At 31.4% G+C, this 18,463-nt stretch overlaps 2 protein-coding genes across 2 annotated transcripts; both read left to right on the top strand.

The window, feature by feature from the left end:
- Positions 1-3,949: 3,949 nt before the first annotated feature.
- On the top strand, positions 3,950-10,704 carry LOC111707382 (alpha-tubulin N-acetyltransferase 1). The gene is made up of 7 exons (XM_023480483.1): positions 3,950-4,386; positions 5,872-5,944; positions 6,913-7,007; positions 7,784-7,871; positions 8,425-8,497; positions 9,537-9,618; positions 10,520-10,704. The coding sequence occupies exons 1-7, from the start codon at positions 4,270-4,272 to the stop codon at positions 10,625-10,627; spliced, it is 636 nt and encodes a 211-aa protein (XP_023336251.1). The 5' UTR covers positions 3,950-4,269; the 3' UTR covers positions 10,628-10,704.
- A 2,174-nt stretch (positions 10,705-12,878) lies between these two features.
- Positions 12,879-18,103, top strand: LOC111707377 (uncharacterized). Its single transcript, XM_023480478.1, has 5 exons — positions 12,879-13,006; positions 13,695-13,775; positions 14,637-14,758; positions 16,958-17,023; positions 17,777-18,103. The coding sequence occupies exons 1-5, from the start codon at positions 12,965-12,967 to the stop codon at positions 17,997-17,999; spliced, it is 534 nt and encodes a 177-aa protein (XP_023336246.1). The 5' UTR covers positions 12,879-12,964; the 3' UTR covers positions 18,000-18,103.
- The last annotated feature ends 360 nt before the right edge of the window (positions 18,104-18,463 follow it).

The raw sequence follows: 18,463 nt of genomic DNA, 5'->3' as shown, positions 1-18,463 counted from the left end.
ACTTACTTAGGAAACTAAAACGGATCTGACCAAAGTTTCCGCTATCTCGAGTTGCATTGCCTTCGATCCATTGATAAGCCCTGTTGTCCCAGTTCCCGGATCTGCTCCACCAACATGAAGCTCTACAACACTTCCATGAAGAGCCATCTAATATCCAGCATTAATTCCTTTGTTAATTTCTAAATCAACCAATTTTAACTCCGCCTAAATGCAAATATTTCAAAACACTCGTTTTTTAAATAAATGTTAGAAATATCCATTTTAGATCTCTTTATTTATTATAGTGACTTTTCAAGTCAACAATAGTATATCAATATTATGTAAACATTTGTAGGTGTACAGTACTTACAGCTAACTGAGCACAGCACAGAGGTAGAGAACTATCATCCCTCCTGAGTTTTATGGATTCCAAAACGATGCTTATAGAAGAAACCGAAAGCGAACAAGAAGGACGTGTTGAAACGATCGTTTTTCATTTATAATAACAAATATCAATTAACGATTAAAAAAAGGTAATCTTTAGTAGAATACAGTTTTAGAAAGTTGGAAGTTTACGAAACGTTTTAAAAAAAAACGAATAAAAAGGATTAGAACCCATATCATAATGTACTATTTTTGTCCTACAACCATCTGCTATTTTTTCGTGAACAATTCCCTTTTTAAGGTTTTAACGTGACAATGAAAGTTTGGTATCAAAGACCAGAGATTAGTTTTAATGAATATAGTGACAAGTTGTTGAACCCCGTACCACAGGTTCAGCCAGATCTCTTGTGCGCTGAGGCAAGCTGAATAGAAGTTGTTAAACTTGGTCCATGGTTCAACTTCAATTATCCTAATCATTAAAGGAATTGAGTCTTTTTTTATCCAAATATATCTGCATTCTAATTGCGTTAACCTTTGATATTTCAAACTTTGACTTTTTAATCTAACATAGTTCATAGTTTGAAATATCTAGCTAGGTTCTAAGATATTGGGTTGCAAAGTATAGAGAAATGAGAAAATCAGAGATTGTGGCAATGACTTAATTCCTTTGGGCCGGAGTTGACTCCAAACTGTATCGCATTCGCAACGCCTGCCTTATGGTTTTACCTTCCCACTGTTGAGAATGGACCATAAGGTTTCATCAAGTCAAAACACCTAAACTTTAGATTATGATAATATGCAGTCCAGTGAATTATATTCTCAATTTTCAGGAAATACCATCTTGGGAATTTTGAGTCAATCAAGTCCATTTTTAAGATATTATAGAAATCGAGTGCATCTTTAAGGTTTAATTGCCAGGGTCCCAAAATTGAGTGAGTTGTCTTATCCATATCTCTGCTGGGGTACTTGAAAACTAGGATACGCTACTATATACAATATGTCTTATGGCTGTTCATAAAAAGTTACAAAATTTGGAGTTTAAATGATAGCGTAAAAGACCCTGAGGAAGCATATGAAAGTTGTTTCTCGCATCATGCAGTTAAAAGAATGTGATTGCTTGCAAACTAAGCATATTCGTTTGTAACAATTTCTGACTGAAAATGTTTTACTTTCAATTGTTAAGCTATACAAATGCGACTGGCGCGGATTTTAGCTGTAGAGAAAATTAAGGAAATTGTATGAATTTTTCATTTTCCATGTAAAAGTAAAGCTTGCTCATTTTTCTCTGACACAAGTCGGGTACCGTTATAAATCATACTAAACGTGTCTTTATCAGTTCCTAATAAAGATGATAGATCTAACGTACAGTTACGAGGGTTTACGGTGAGTTTAAACCCTCTGCTGCCCGATAGATGGCTCTTGTTGACGCACCGTTACCTTTCCTAAACCTTTCTGCACGGACCAGGGATGATGCTATTCTACAAGTTTTATTTCAAAGGTTTTCGCCCCCCCCCCCCCCTCCCCCATCATTATTCACCGTGGAAAGTTGTTGGAAAAAAGAAGTGGGCGTAAAAAATGCAGAGAATATTGCTAAGCTTTTCCCTGTTAGGCAGTAGTATTGCATATACCGTGTTTACAGCTGGGTCCTTTTAATAAGCCTGAACTCCATTCACTTTGTCAATAAACGGCCGGAATAATGACACTATAAAATTACATCCTATATTTTAACGTCAGTTGTATAATTGTATTGTTGAATTTTTTAATTTGTCAATTATTTTTATGCACAGAGGTATAATTATTTCGTCATCAGTGATTCATTCATATTCAATTAATTAAGTATAAATCCATCGAGATCTTCAATATGAATTCTAAACGATATATTTAAAGATTTCTTTCAAATTACGGGTAATTTCCTAGAGAACGATTAACTTAACAAATTATGGAAGAAGATATTCTAAACTATTTACCAACTGTCATGTTTAGTGGTACACCCTATATATACTTTGCTTGTCTGTTTATTTTTTGTAACCGATAAACGTCAAAACGGCTAAAACGATTGGGCTCAAATTTTTGTGGGACTTTTTATGACCTCAAGGAAGGTTTGTGGACGATCAAAATTTTAAAAATTTGCCTTTCATAAAATTTTGAAAATCCACGAAAAAGTATCTTTAAATCCGTAAACTTTTTATTAGTGTTTTAAAATGTAGACAAAGCAAAATGGTCACAGATAAGTTACAAAGATAAGTCTAGCTTTGAATAAGTCGGTTCAAATATTTTTCGCAGTATAATTGTTTCAGAAAATGAGAAAAATGTTCAATTAACAATTCATTGAATTTGATGAGGTATAGGAGTTGTCATACATAGCAGATACAGGATAAGACAATAGCAGAGAGGGGGGGGGTCGCCCCTTTTTATAATAATCGTTCCTCCCAGCAATTGTAGGCTTGTGTTTGAGACGGTGTTAGTAGTTTAGTTCTTTTATATGGTTTAAATAATGATATCGGTTTTAATCGGTTTTACATCAATGCTTTGTATAAGAAATTATGATGGAAGAAATACACAAAAATATCAATTTGAAATGGTCGGTCGGCAAAATATAAAAAAATGGTGGTTTCATTACAAATCAATTTCGAAAGGGGTTAAAGTAAAATATGCTTGCAAACTTGGAAGAGTTGCAATTAGCGCTAAGTAATGGTGCTAAAACCTAGCCAAGCATAGAGTAAAATAGAAAACAGCCCCCCCCCCCTCCCTCACCGGTTTTATATCCCCTCTCTCCCCCCTCTTCCTCTCATCCTGTTTCCGTTTCTTCGTATGTTTCCTTGATTATTTGATATACCTAGAAACCCTTGCAATTATAGATCCTATTTCAGTGAAGGCGCAACTGGGAGGGGGAGGGGGGGGGTCCCCGAGTAAAGTAGAGGTTCTGGTTAAAAGTCAGCTATTCTTCACTTTAGAACCCGTTTCACGATTTTTCGTATTTGCTATTTTACATATTTTGACTGGGCTGTGTATTATAAATAAAAAGTATTAAAAAATTGTACGTTATTTTTACAAATTTTGAAGTTGAGATTTAAATGATAAATGTGACCAATACATGATAAGAATATTCAGATAAGGACAGTATTTACTCTGTTGAAGGTGGACCCCTTAATAGAAATAGATGCTTCATCTTGTCATTGTTTTTTAATGTTAAAGGTTGACTGTTCTGAAAATTAAAATTCTGGAATTTAGAATAAATAGTAAAGGGAGTGTTCACGAAAAATGAAAGGGGGTATAGGCTTAATGCGATAAAAAAGCGCTTTTTTATCGCATGACGCCTATGCCCTTTTTATTTTTCGCGAACACTTCCTTTAAAGTAAAGAATTAATTTTACATTATTCTGAAATGTATGCCTTAAATCATAATTCATAACTCCTCTTTCCACCGTGTTATTGAGAATGATAAAAAAATTTTGTATACAATATGCAACCAACCAAATATATTAGCTTTCTTATAATAATATAATAATCTACGAAGTTACAAAGTTGTACTCGTACAAGTAATTTCACAAAAGAATTAGCATATTCTTTATGTCAATATCCTAAATATTTTTTTTTTATTTTTCAGAAGAGAATTAAAATGGAATCAACAATGTCAGAATTTGAGTGCAATAATGTCAACATTTGAAATCTTTTTGGTGAAAGCCAACTTTTAAAATCAGGGTACAGCTCACAGAATACAGCGGAGAGACAGACAACAATAGACAGCCGAGAAACAGACAAAAAACAGACAGCGGACATACAGCAGCAGACAACGGAGAGACAGACAACAGCCAACAACGGAGAGACAAACAACAACAGACTGCGAACATACAACAGCAGACAGCAGGAAAAAGTCAACAGCCTACATTGACAGATAACAGCAGCCATGGATTTCTCGTTTAACGTGAATACGCTGTTTTCTGAGGAGATATCAGTTGTGAGATCTGATCTGATACCAGAAGGATATTCCGGAGAGCTTAATCATTCCCTTGTACAACAACAGGTGTGTCAATATAAACAGGTGTTATACGTACTTTTTCAAAGACAAATTTCCCAAGGGCGACTTCCCAAGTGACAATTTTCCTAGTGGCAACTTCCCAAATGTGCAATTTCCTGCAAGCGTCAACTTTCCGATGGTTAAGTTAGGCCTTCTGAGGCGCAGCAGGTAGGGATGGATCGTTTTCGCTTTAAAAAAATGATCATTTCGTTTTGAAAACGACGTAAGAAACGAAAAACGTAACAATCGTTTGTTTAAAATATCGTTTTTTAAGAGCGATTTTTTCGAAAACTATCGTTTTTCATTTAAAATAAATAATCTTTTTTTTTAAATTTGAATTTTGAATTTGAATTGAAATTAATTGTAATAAAACTCAGAGTGAAAATATTTTTTCTAAAACGATTGTTAAAAAAACGATGGTTTAAAAAAACGATAGTTTCTCGTTTTTGGAAATTTCAAAACTTGTTTTGTTATCAAAACCACGCGTTTTTTTCCATGAAAGACAATAAGACAATAATTAAAACGAAACGAAATACGATCGCTATTTTGATAGTTTTTAAAAACGATTAACTTGGGAAGATGCGGTTTAAGAAAATTGCACATTTGGAAAATTGCCACTTGAGAAAATACTTTTGGGAAGTTGCCACATGGAAAAAAGTATTTGGGAAAGTACCTAACATCTATTGTATTGAGGATGTCGAGATCAATGCTTGATCTTGATCGTACCCTCCAGGAATAACTGAAATGTAGAGATCAATTATTGATCTCTCAAATTACTAATATCTGCAATGAATATCGAAATCAAGCGTTCGGGTCAACAGGATAAACGTAATAAAAGAGAAATTCATGTCACATGGTTTTTTTAAAATTAATTTTTGTTTAAAACCTTATATTGTAAACTTTTCATATTATAAACTAGCTATGACTTTTGATTCAGCCAAATTTATAGTTTGAAATACCAAAGATCTGAGCCACTGGGCTACAACAGTTTCAAAATTAGAAAATTAAGATAAATTAACATGAAACTAGAATCACACTAGAATTAAACCTTTTGGCATAAACGAACAACTAAGTTTTTAAGATTGTACCGAAGAATCCATAACATTGTGGAATAAGAAGACGATCGATTTCAAATAGTACTTTTATGATGAAACACCGCAATTGTGATGTGTACACTGAAGACTTAAACTTTTTTTAACCAATTGGTAAATCTAATTGCTTTAAACAATTGTTGTTTTTCAAGGTTAGCTAAATACTACAGTGAGAACCAGAAAACTCTGGAATAGGAAGTCAACTTTAGGACTCAAGTTATGACTTTGAATAATCCAAAAACATTAGACACAGCAATGTTTCAGTGTTGACAGACCCATTTCACTTAATAAGTGATTTAGTAAAGCTATTTGCTTTGTAACTACACCTACTGAACTACAGCATTGCTTTAATGTCGTCTTCCTATTCTACAGTTTTCTGGTTATCGCTATATTCCTCTAGGTTAGCTCAATCCTGGATGCTATGGGTGAGGCCAGCTCTAAAGCTCAAGGATTAAAACAACAAATTACATCAGGTTACATTTATTTCTAAATAACAATTTTATTCTTAACTATATAGTTTTGAAATTAAAGTTGTAAAACGAAATTATATTTCATAAAACCACAATTGCCAAATTAAAAAAGGTGCAGCTGGTTGCTTGGTCCTAAAACAGAGTGTTCCAAGAAACATGGGAATTAAATAATGAATTTCATATCGTCTTTGTTCCAATCGGGATATTTCATAAACATTATTTTTTTAGTATCACAATTAAAACACTCGACTTGGGATTTCCAAAATGTGGTTTACCATTTGTTCACCTTCTTCTCGATCACAATTTTGGAAAGCTCTTTAGATTTTCAATTTTTTTATTGATGCACTTTATTTCATTATCAATTATCAGAAATCAAAGACGATATTCAAGTCGTCTATTAATTCCCATGTTTATCGGGACACCCCTGGTAGTATTAGGTATCAGCTGAAAATGAATGACTATGATTTAAATAAATTATCTCCAGGCCCGTTTCTAGGAATGGACATATAAAATTTATTTGTGTACCAAAATTGTGTTTTGTTATTGTACATCCCTGTAGTTGGCTAACAAACTAATTTTTTTCTCACATTTTTTCTTTTTAACAAAACGGGTTAAATAATCCAGTTTTAAAAAATCCGCAATAAAAAGACCCTTAAATTTTTCATTGTAATTCTATTTTAAAAATAAATAGTTTCTTGGAGGCAAGGTTGTTTAATAAGGTTAAATACTCTGGATGCGCTCCAATATATTAGAAATGTCGTCTTCATAGCAACAGATACTCAGAATCCTCAAAGGACGTAATTGTAAAAGCGGATAAAATCCTTACNCTATATTGAGTGTCCATTGCTATGAAGACGACATTGTCCGTACATTGGAGCGCATCCAGAGTATCAAACTTTTGTAAACAACCTTGGTTGGAACTAATGCTAGTGCGCGTCTAAGTTAATTAAAAAAATAATTTGAATATTAAGGTTTAAAATTCCGTCAAACAGAGGGACAAACAGCATATATTCTTGTGGATAAATACAGCAATGGGGGGAAAGGATCAGTCATTGGTTTGCTAAAGGTAATTTCGACACAAATAAATAATAATAAAGAATTTTCTTAATTTAAAGAATATACAAAAATAATTCGCGTTAAATGCACACAGTCGCTCAGACTTTTAACCATCAAAGTTTAGAGGGACTGTAAGCTTAATTTCTCCTCCATGAAAAGATGACAATGTCGCATCAACAACGATCTTAGTTAAAGCTTTGTCTATACTCAAGTATGAATTAGACATCAATTTTTTTTTTATTTGAAATTTTTTTATTTTCAATTTTGATTCTCTACAATAGTGGTTTGCACATTCCTATAGCACAAAAGCACATTTTAATTAACTCTTTTAAACCTAGAAAAATATGATTATCTTCCACATTATTGATCAAATAAATGTTACAAGGTACCGTTAGGTATCTTAGCATGGAGGGTCACTGACACTTGAAAATACACTTTCATTTTCTTCAATAGTTCCTTAAATAGTCCCTTGAATAGTCCCTTAAATAGTCCCTTAAATAGACCCTTAAATAGTCCCTTAAATAGTCCCTTAAATAGTCCCTTAAATAGTTCCTTAAATAGTCCCTTAAATAGTCCCTTAAATAGTCCCTTAAATAGACACTTAAATTCCCTTAAATAGTCCCTTAAATAGTTCCTTAAATAGTTCCTTAAATTGTCCCTTAAATTGTCCCTTAAATAGTCCCTTAAATAGTCCCTTAAATAGTCCCTTAAATAGTCCCTTAAATAGTCCTTCAAATAGACCTTTCATTTTAAATTCATTTTGAGAAGAAATAAAATATATTCTAGGTCGGGCACAAGACCTTGTTTCTCTTGGATAGCGAGGGAAAATCACAAGAGATGATTCCAAACTGTGTTCTGGATTTCTACGTGGAAGGTTTGAGATTACAACTGCCTAGAATCCAATGCCAAAAATATGCGAATCCAAGGATCCATATCCAAGGGTCAAAATATGAACAAAGACTGAAAAAAATCTTTGCTCTCAAAACCTAAATCTGAAGTGTTCAAAAAAGAGATTATCAAAAATTAATGATTTTTTCCAACGCATTAAAAATCAAATGGATCGCAAACACTGGATTACAACAAGGTTTTTAGTAAATAAGAAAAAGTATCCTTGTAGATTATATTTGGCAATTTATACATTGACCCTTGAAAGTTTAGATTTTAGTATTTTGAGGGCTGATTTTTTCCTCTTTTTTCATAAACATAATTTTGCAGCTCCACTTTCAAAACTATCTTGAAACTGACTGCAATAATGTTGGTTAGCATTTCTTTCTTTCAGTGTTAATAACGTTATGTTGAAGGGGTTTAATTGGAAAGAAGGTTATCTATAATCTAGATTACTGTAATGAAGCTGTAAACAAAAAAATGCCTTTTTTGCTACTTTTGTTTTCTCAATTGTTGTATTTTTCTATTTGTTGATATTTAAGAACGGCGACAGCGAAGTGGTTGTGGGAAGAAGCTGTTTGAATATATGCTGTATAAAGAAGGGACACATCCTAGGTAGTGTACAGGGATACCCAAAATACTCTGGAATGTACAGTTTAACCCAAAACTTTAGAGACATGGATCGGAAAGAGCTTTTAAAATGTCGTTTTCTAATACTGGAGATATTTAGTTTTTTAACAAAATAATTATAAGGAGATCTTTAAGACTGTTTCCGCATAATACATGGCTATTTATATACTTATACTATTACTGAGATTAAGGTAAAACAAGTATACAACCCATTGAAAAATTTTCAGGATGATATTTTATAAATTCTTTTTTGTCTCTGAGTTCTGGGTTTAACTGTACCTTGAACATTTCATAATTTACAGTGATCCTAATATTAAATCCTATTTGTTCTATAGAATATAGTAGTCTTTATAATTCACTGTAATACATCCTTTATGTATTTTATAAACTAGTTTACAGTGATACTAATATTAAATCCTAAATATTCTATAGAATATAGTAGTCTTTATAATTCTCTGTAATACATCCTTTATGTATTTTATAAACTAGTGTACAGTGTAATACATCCTATAGGTATTCTTTAATGTACAGCAGTACCCAAAATGCTCTGTAATACATCCTATATGTATTCTAATGTACAGTAGTACCCAAAATTCTCTGTAATACATCCTATATGTATTCTAATGTACAGCAGTACCCAAAATTCTCTGTAATACATCCTATATGTATTCTAATGTACAGCAGTATCCAAAATTCTCTGTAATACATCCTATATGTATTCTAATGTACAGCAGTACCCAAAATTCTCTGTATTACATCATATGCTTATTCTAATATACAGCAGTACCCAAAATTTTCTGTATTACATCCTATATGTATTCTAATGTACAGCAGTACCCAAAATTCTCTGTAATACATCCTATATGTATTCTAACGTACAGTAGTACCCAAAATTCTCTGGACTAGATTTTTGGTATTTCAAAGTGTACAATTATAATACAGTGCATTTACTTAGATATATTTGTTTAAGTATATGGCAATTGATAGACCAAGCATAAAGTTTATTTCCGGTATATTTGTTTAGGTATATGGCAATTGATAGACCAAGTATAAAGTTTATTTCCTTTCTGAAGAAGCACTATGGTCTGGTGAATAGTATACCTCAGGTCAGATAATAAGACTTAGCTGAAAACTATTAGATATCCTTAATCACGATCTTGCTTAATCTGATTATCCAATGTACACACTTTTGATTTTCTTCTTATAATCCTCTTTTGGGATATTTCTACTGTATAAAAATGTTGTTTGATAACATTTGACGGAATGAGATGCTATATCGATTGGACTAATATCCGATTAAATTAAAGTCAGCTGTTCACAAGCCGGCTTTTAGAGCATTTAAACAAATATAAATTTAATCATGTTAGTATGAAATTATTAAAAAACATATTTGAGGACTATTGTCATTTTGAACGTTAGTCTTAATAAACATTAATCCAAAACTTATGTTCGTTTAATCGATGTTTAGTTCAATTGATATTACACCATCAACACCAGAAAACAAAACCGGTTTTTTAAAAGTTAAAGAGTACATCTTAACATGACACGCTGATTGGTTAAATTTTTATCTTCTTTCTTGGATATCCATCATTCTAAAGTTTTCAGCTCTGTTACCCTAATTAATTAAGAATACGATGAAATACAAATTTTGGAATTAGAAACACCATGAAAAAACAAGCCATTTGACTGGAAAAAAAAAATTTAATCTCATTTTTGCAACAAAAGTAAAAATTTTTGTAGATTTTGAAAAATAATTTTTAGACTTAAAATCAAGAAACCATAAAATGAATTTAACGATCGAAAAATTGGCTGAAATATATTTTGCACCTCCATAAATTTTATAATAATAAAATTTTCTAAAGAGGCGGCGTGGCGACTGTTATATTTTTAGTCAGTATTTTATACTATTGTTTTTTTGTTGTTCTAATTTTTTATACCACAAAATTAATGAATTACTTTATGAAAAAACTAATTTCAATAAAAAATATGAATAATAATTTATTGTAGGTGAATAACTATGTGGTGTTTTCTGGGTTTTTTAAGGACCGTCCTCAGGATTGCAGTCCTACCCCGAAAAAAGCCCGAATCATTATGGGAAAATTACAGTATGTCTAAAAAAATTGTGAAAAACAATAATAATTTAGTATTTTAGAAATAGAAAAAAACTAATTTCTGAACTTCAAGCCTCAAAGCTAAAAGATATTTGATCTGAAAAGAACTGCATGTAGAAATATTTTTTAGTGATCCTAATTTATTGGTTTGATTTTATTTACAACTGTAGCCTTTGAACCTTTGCCAGAGTACCAATGAAGGGATTATATCTCTCTTTTTTTCTACCGTAAAATTGATTATATTTAATTCCGATTTTCAATGAAAGTGAATTAATGAATAAGGAGAAAAAGAAGGAAATTATCAGTATTGAACAATGGACTAGGTTTAGAGTACTGTTGTGAATAGGAAATTCCATTCTTTAAATGGGGTCATTTTAAATAATCTCTCAGTCTTTTTGAGCAATGTTAATTTGCCTTTTTAATTACTACTCAAATTGAATTTTTGTCTTTTTCAAGACATTTTCAATTCTTTGACGTCTCAAAATGATCACAAAAATACTTAACACTTTCACCATTACTTTAGAATGCTCTATCATAAAGTAAATTTAAATACAGTTAAAACTATTTCATTTTCCATGTAAAGGCCTTAGGGGGTTCAAATGGAATAAAGCAAAAAATGCAAATATGTCGTCTTTGGTCGTACATCTAGTTTACATATTTATGTAACGTTGAACAAATTATGTGTTTTAATCTTTTATAGAACCAAGAAGTAAAATCTATATTAATGAGAATACAGAAAAAAAAATTAACCAAAACGACTGTAATGCATTGTTTTTTTTAATTGGACCCTGTATATTGTTAATGCACGAAAGCAATTAAAAAAAGTATTTCTTTTCGACATTTACTATTCAAATTGAATCTTATACGTAACCTTAGATCTATAAATATATGACAAAAAATCAAGCCTCTCAAAAATATTCTCAAGATTATTTATCCACTTAACCTACTTAAATAACATTTTGTAACCTTTAATCACGAATGACAAAAATTCATTAAAGAAATAATGAATCTAAAAATTGATAAAAAAATTCTCTCGTTTCTTGTATTCTTGTAGTACATTTGAATTTCCGAGCCGGGTCAACCTTTCCAGTCCCAGTTGGTACTGCATCTCCCGGACATTGGGTAAATAAAGTAGACACTCGATAGGACTAGCAGGTGCAACAAGGTTGACGCAGTCAGACTTAAGGTTGAATTTACTTTTACTAAAGGGTCAGAGGTGCATGAGATGTTGGAATTGGGTTCATTAATATTAGATGAGTATAGAGGTTGTGTTAAGGAAAGTTGACACACCAGGGACACCAGGTGCACTAGACAACAAAGTAAACATATAAACCTTATTTTACAAAACAGTTGATCAGTAACTTACCTTGAAACCTCGTCAAATTAGTTGTAAATGAACTGAATACTGGCTTAAACTCTAATTTGCTAATAATTATAATTGTTCAACCTTATGTCGAAGACTGTTGATATTTCAAACTATGGATTTTGTTCTGGATCAAACAGCAACTTTTTAAAAATCAAAGGTTTACGAGAACATACATTAAAATAAGTGATAGGCGATACTATCAATATAATGAAGACAACTTTCTAATTGAATTTTGATTTATATCAAGCTTTTAAACAGCATGGATACACAAAAATGTGGAAACAAAGAGAAGCTGTCAATTTAAAAGTCTTCTTTCTAATTACTTGTAAACTTGTAATTATTAAAAAGCTTGTTAACACTTAAAACTTAAATAAAAAAGTCGTCTTTATTTTATTGATATTATCGCTTACCACCGTATTAAAACTGTAGGCTGCTTCCTTTTCCCTAAGAAATGTTTGTTTAAGACTTTTGCTAGTGGAAATTCTTGTAATATGAATCTAAAGTTTTGGAAGTATATGAGAAGAGTAATCAGTTTAAGACTTTTGCTAGTGAAAATTATTGTAATACGAATCTAAAGTTTTGGAAGTATGTGAGAAGAGTAATCAGTTTAAGACTTTTGCTAGTGACAGTTCTTGTAATACGATTCTAAAGTTTTGGAAGTATATGAGAAGAGTAATCAGTTTATTGCATTTTAAATTTATAGTAACACATTTTTTAGCTTTCCTTAAAATTATCTATTTTAATTTCTTTTTTAAATTAAAAGCATGAGAATATACATATACAAAAAAGACTGAAGAAAAATTCATCTGTCAATGCCTTATTTAATGATTTGCCACAGAAAGAATGAAGCTTTAAAGCCGCAAGAAACACTAAATTTAAGGAAACAGATATAATTAATTCTGCACGGTCGTCTTTGAAGGCTCATCTTTTGGGGGTGATTCTGATTTGTACGAATATATTTTAATTAGATTGAAAATGACTGTATCTTTGCTTCTAATATGTTTAGGTTTAGTCCAGGTAAGATATTCGTTAAAATATTAACAAATCACTTTTGTATTTTGATCTGATTTTCCTATAATGTTAGAGACACACATAAAAAAAGCTGAAAATCAGATTTGAAAGAAACTTTTAAATTTGAGTTTCTCATAGACATTGTTTTCCTTAAATTTTTTATTACATGATTGCCTTTAGCATCTCACGCTGTAGTAATACAATATCGTATTTAACTTTGCAATAATCGAAGTTTCAGAGCACACGTATAAAGCTATAGAAAAGAAAGAAAATGGGAAACATTTTTCTACATTATCGTGTTTAAGACAAAGTTTAGAACTTTCAAATCTCTTTATTAACCAAACAAAGCATTTAAGGCGCTTTGCAATCGCGCCCCATTTATAGTAATACCTTTAGCTGTCTACTGTTGCTCTTAAAGCTGCCATTATTTTGGGGGGCAACATTTTTAATTTTTTAACATTTCCAAACCAAACCTTCCCTTGGGCCTGATCAGTTCAGCCGTTTGACTTTTTTTTGAGATAAAGACAGACAAACAGATTAATTAGAAAAAATGTATTTAAAATAAGCATAAAAGCCTAATTTTCAAGTTAAGGATCATTTACAACTAAATCGCTCAAATATATTCATGCGAGCCAGAAAAATGTAATCAAAAATTATTTTTTTATTATTATTTTGATTTTTTTTAAATGTTAAGGTGTCTGTGTGCGACCTAAGCCCTGGGACAAGGACTGAGTTTATAACCAGGCCAGGGATGATTTATATTGGATCTAAAAAGGTCAAATTTTGAAAAGACATTTTGATGTAAATTTTACAATGAACCGACTTGTGTTACCAATTTTAGCTCTTATTGTGTCGATTTTACATCCTCACATGAGACAAGTAGCAATGTTTGGTTACACAATGCATTATACTGTTCTGCACTTTTCAATGATCTCTGGAAGGAATCATAAGACATTATTTTAAAGTAAAAAAAAGGTTGATTCCCCCTTTCAGAAAAGTGTCTGCATATGCTTCCTTGCTTTTTATTCCAGTAGATGTACTTTAATTTGACGCAAATTATTTGGTGTCAAGTATTTACCCAGAGGCAGTTTTCCAAGGGCGACTTCCCAATGGAAAATTTCCCAATTGTTCAATTTCCCAAGCTTGTACTTCCAAAATGTAAAATGTTATATTAGGGCTTAGGAGGCGCTTAAGGCTGCAAATGAGGCCAAATGCTGCTGTTAGGATGGGCAAAGGGGCGAGCGATGGGGTATTACAGGCTAGAGGGCCTAGCGCTGCGGCTAGGACAGATTTGGGAAACTGCATAGCTACAAGAAAACTCTGGAATAGGCAGTCTACTTTTAAACTCAAGTTATGTCTTTAAATAGTCCAATGAGCATGAGACACAGCAATTGTGCAGTGTAAACATACCGATTTTACTAAATAAGTGATTTAATAAGATACTAGTAAAGCTATTTGCTTTAAAACAACATCAAATGCACTTCCTTCTTGTTTTAATGTCGTCATCCTATTCTACAGTTTTTTCGTTTTCACTGTAGTTGGGAAGCCTTTACTTGGGGAGAATTCCCTTGGAAAGTTACCGCTTGGGAAAAATCCTTTGGGAAACTATATACCTAACATCTTATACATTTTCTAGACCTATATGAACGTCAAAGTTGCTGATGAAGAAGGAACTGCCATCTGTTCTAATCTTTGTAAACTATCAAGTAATTGTGGAGCTTTCTACATGGACAGTACACTGTGTACTATGGTGGAACGGTAATCATCTTTTAAGGCACTGCAGTCGACACGATTTAGATAGAACCTTTTTAGTTTAAGATTATGTGCCTTGGTCAACAGCATTTATGCGTAAGATTAAAGAAGATAGCGTCATTTTTATTTAAAAAAAAGAGATAAGTTCTGTCAATTGTATTCCTTGTTACTGCTGCATACATCCCAAAATAAATTTTCAAGAGAAATTTAACAAATTGTTTTTTTAGATCTGTCGTCAAGAGGAGAAAAGATTCTAAAAAAAGATTCAAATATATGTTCAAAATTAATAACCAAAACTTATTCGATACATTGTTTATTGTACTGTCGTTTGAAATTGATCCGTTCGTTTTTCCATTTAAAAATATCGACTAAACCGATTGGTCCCTAACTTTGTGTGGTATATAATTTATAAAGCCCACTGGTCAATTGTAAATAACTTGACTTAAAAAATATGCTTTTTATTGTTTTTTATGAAATTTCCAAAATGTTTAAATGTTGTATTCATATTAAGGCTTAAGATATATAAAGAATAAGCAAAGATTCTCAACTATTCTGCCTTTTCTTAAAATCCTTTCAACGTCATGAAATGTCGTCTTAAGTTAAAAACTTTCCCTATAATAGGTTTCGAGTCCCACGAAACATGACAGTGAAAAGATCGTCTTCGACATTTGGATTTAGTTGATATATTTAGCTGTCAATCTTTTCTTTACATGAATGATTCTTGAAAAAATAACAACAAAATTTACCTAGTTCAGGGATTTCCAAAATGTGCCGCTCTGCCTTTTTTCATGCTGTCAACATATTAAAGATTTTGAGAAATTCGTCGGATTTAAATTTTTTACAAAAAGATTGTCGAAATCTGAACAAAATTAAGAATCATATCTACATTAATATTAATAGCACAATAAAAACAGACCACATTTGGGAAATGCTAAGAGTACTTAAAGTCACAGCTAAAACCCCATATTCCATGACTTTTAACTCTAACTAATTGTTTGATGTTTCTTGATCGTCAATGAGTTTTTGACTGAAATAATGTTTACAAATAAAAGTAAATATCTAAATTAAATTACTATTGTTAATAAAAATATATAATCACAGGCTGAATGGCCCGGCGTTGCCTAAGGAATTAAAAAAATAGAAAAAAACATTACGATTTTGAAAAAAAAAATTAATTTTTGAAAAACACAAATTTTCTAACTTTGTTTAGCCTATAAAACCCCTGGCCACCCATCAGTGTCCGCAAAAAATTACAGCCCAATCGGTCCAGCCGTTTGGCCGGTTATAGGCAACATATATATACGAATGTCTTGTTTTATTGCCTGTGGGAAAAAAATGTTGAAAAAAAAATTCAAATTTGTTTATCCTACTACACCCCCAGGCCACCCGTGTCCACACAAAATTTCAGCCCGATCGGTCCGGACGTTTGGCCGGCTATAGACAACATAGATATATGCGAATGTCTTGTTTTATTATCATTCAATGTTTTTATTTTATTTTATGATAATACTGCTAATGAAGGTGCTATCCTGTTTGAACTATTAATTGTTTGAACTATTGGTCGTTTGAACTACTGCACGTGAGCAGTTCAAATGTTCATTTGAACTCCCCCCTGCTGCTTATGTTCAAAGAAAATAGTTCAAATGATTGAGCAAATATTATGTTAATTTAAACTACAGGACCAATAGTTGAAAAGGCAGTAGTTCAGATAAATATCCATCTGTGAATGACATATTATTATTGTCGTATAGCAGCAAGATTCTCAATAATGAACAGATAGACAACAGTATAAACCTCAAATCAAAACCGATAATGAAGAAAACTCTTTATTTCCTGAAAAAAATTATATAAATAATAACATATAAATCGTTACAATGAATTGTTTATAATGAAAAGATTCTTACGATCTATTTTGGGATGTTAAGGGTTAAGTCGTCGGACAGTCCTAATACGTTTTTTAAACTTCTGAAAAGAATGACAATTAATTATTAACGAAAGTCACTAATTCTTTATGTGAAAATATTCTTTGTTTAACTTTTGAAAATGGCATGGATTCACAATGTTTTAAGATATTTACACTCCGATGGTCGAGAACAAAGGACCGGAGCCTAAAATTATTTGGTTTGGATTTTAGTGTCTCCGAGAGGGGGTTCTAAGTTAAAGACGAATTTACATGTATCATGGTTAATGGTTGACAATTATAAGGTCTGATGCTGGAAATATTATGAAAGATGACCAAGGATTTGGATTGACCTATTATGTTGTAAACCAGTAAGTTATTTTATCAAAAGTTTTCATTATTTACATCAAATTATAAAATGTATGTTTGGGAAAATGAAATAAAAATTTAGAATTGATAAATAACCGTTTTAAAAATAATTTGTTTCTTACAAAATCGTTCCCATTATTTTTTAATTAACGATTATCTCAATAAAGTCTCCAGATTATTAAATCTTATGTCGTTAATGATGGTTGATAATTTAATATTATAAGGTCGTTAGCATAACCTTAACTTTTAAGATATTAAATATTCCCCCGAAAAAAGTATATATTTAATTAAAAGTTATGTGAAAACCCGTTTGTTAATTAAAAAAACAGTTCCCCGTTAATAATGACTGCACCAGCCCTAGGTATCTGATAAGAAATTAATGAAATAAAATCTTTATTAAGTAAAACATGTATTTTTTTCGATATTAAGAGTGTAATCAATTTAATTAGACATTATCTTATCAAAAATACAAATTAAATAACACTATTACATATCAATCATTAAACTTAAATTTAAGAATGCAAAAAACTTCTCTGCTCTCAGCAAAAAAACATTTTATACAGTGATAACTAGAAAACTCTGAAATTGGCATACGACCAAAGAATACGACTTTTAGCTACAGTTTTTTTTATCAAAACATGAGATTGACACCAATTGATACCAATCAGTTTTGATTTTGATCCGGGTTAAGCCTTATTATACCTCTTTTAATATTGATCAATTACTTAACCTTTAACTTTAACAACTAATTCTAGAGAGGGCATGCAGATGTCAGCAGCTGTCCCCAGGATTACAACAACAGCCAAACCTCAAGAGGTTACTACTGCTGTTGTTAACGGTACTACTGCTGTTGTTAATGGTACTACTGCTGCAGTAAACGGCACTACAATACCTACAGAGAGTACTACAAAATCTGATACTGTTACTGTTACTTCTACTATTAATACTACTGCTCCTGCTGGAAATGGAAAAGGTTAAGATTTGTGATCATAGAGAACATTGTCAATTGTAATTTTGTAACTATGATAAATTTGACATTTGAACAAGAAGAAAATAAAAAATCTTTCTCCTTTAAACCATAATCAGACTTAAAAGATACACTGTAGTGATATATACAGGGTGTCCCACATCATATTAGATCGTTAGTCGGTCTAAATTATGATTTTCGGGACTAATCAGAAAATTTAAGAAGAATGAATTATTTTGAACATTTGAATAAGGCTAATATAAGAATTTTCTTGCGGAAAATACTAGTTTTTTTTAGTATTATGGTTGTATTTTGGCGTTTAAGCTTGGAGATAATCTAATATGATATGGGACGCTCTGTATCTGATCCCATCATGCTATTTTTAATACTTTAAGTTTTTTTTACTAAAAATGCATATTTTGTTGTACAGCCCTTTCCTATTTTGGTTTAAAAAAGTCTGTAAATAGGGTTCAGT

This window comes from Eurytemora carolleeae, unplaced genomic scaffold (genome assembly GCF_000591075.1).
Source record: "Eurytemora carolleeae unplaced genomic scaffold, Eaff_2.0 scaffold781, whole genome shotgun sequence".
NCBI lineage: Eukaryota > Metazoa > Arthropoda > Copepoda > Calanoida > Temoridae > Eurytemora > Eurytemora carolleeae.
This window is presented reverse-complemented; position numbering and strand designations above follow the sequence as displayed.

What these genes read in the sequence shown, in the direction of transcription:
- LOC111707377 (XM_023480478.1), top strand. Translation starts at nt 12,965, where the DNA reads ATGACTGTATCTTTGCTTCTAATATGTTTAGGTTTAGTCCAG. An exon ending in TTTATATTGGATCTAAAAAG is followed by an intron (nt 13,776 to 14,636) that starts GTCAAATTTTGA and finishes TACATTTTCTAG; the next exon opens with ACCTATATGAACGTCAAAGT. An exon ending in ACCTATTATGTTGTAAACCA is followed by an intron (nt 17,024 to 17,776) that starts GTAAGTTATTTT and finishes AACTAATTCTAG; the next exon opens with AGAGGGCATGCAGATGTCAG.
- LOC111707382 (XM_023480483.1), top strand. Translation starts at nt 4,270, where the DNA reads ATGGATTTCTCGTTTAACGTGAATACGCTGTTTTCTGAGGAGATATCA. An exon ending in AAAACAACAAATTACATCAG is followed by an intron (nt 5,945 to 6,912) that starts GTTACATTTATT and finishes TTGAATATTAAG; the next exon opens with GTTTAAAATTCCGTCAAACA. An exon ending in AAAGAAGGGACACATCCTAG is followed by an intron (nt 8,498 to 9,536) that starts GTAGTGTACAGG and finishes ATATTTGTTTAG; the next exon opens with GTATATGGCAATTGATAGAC.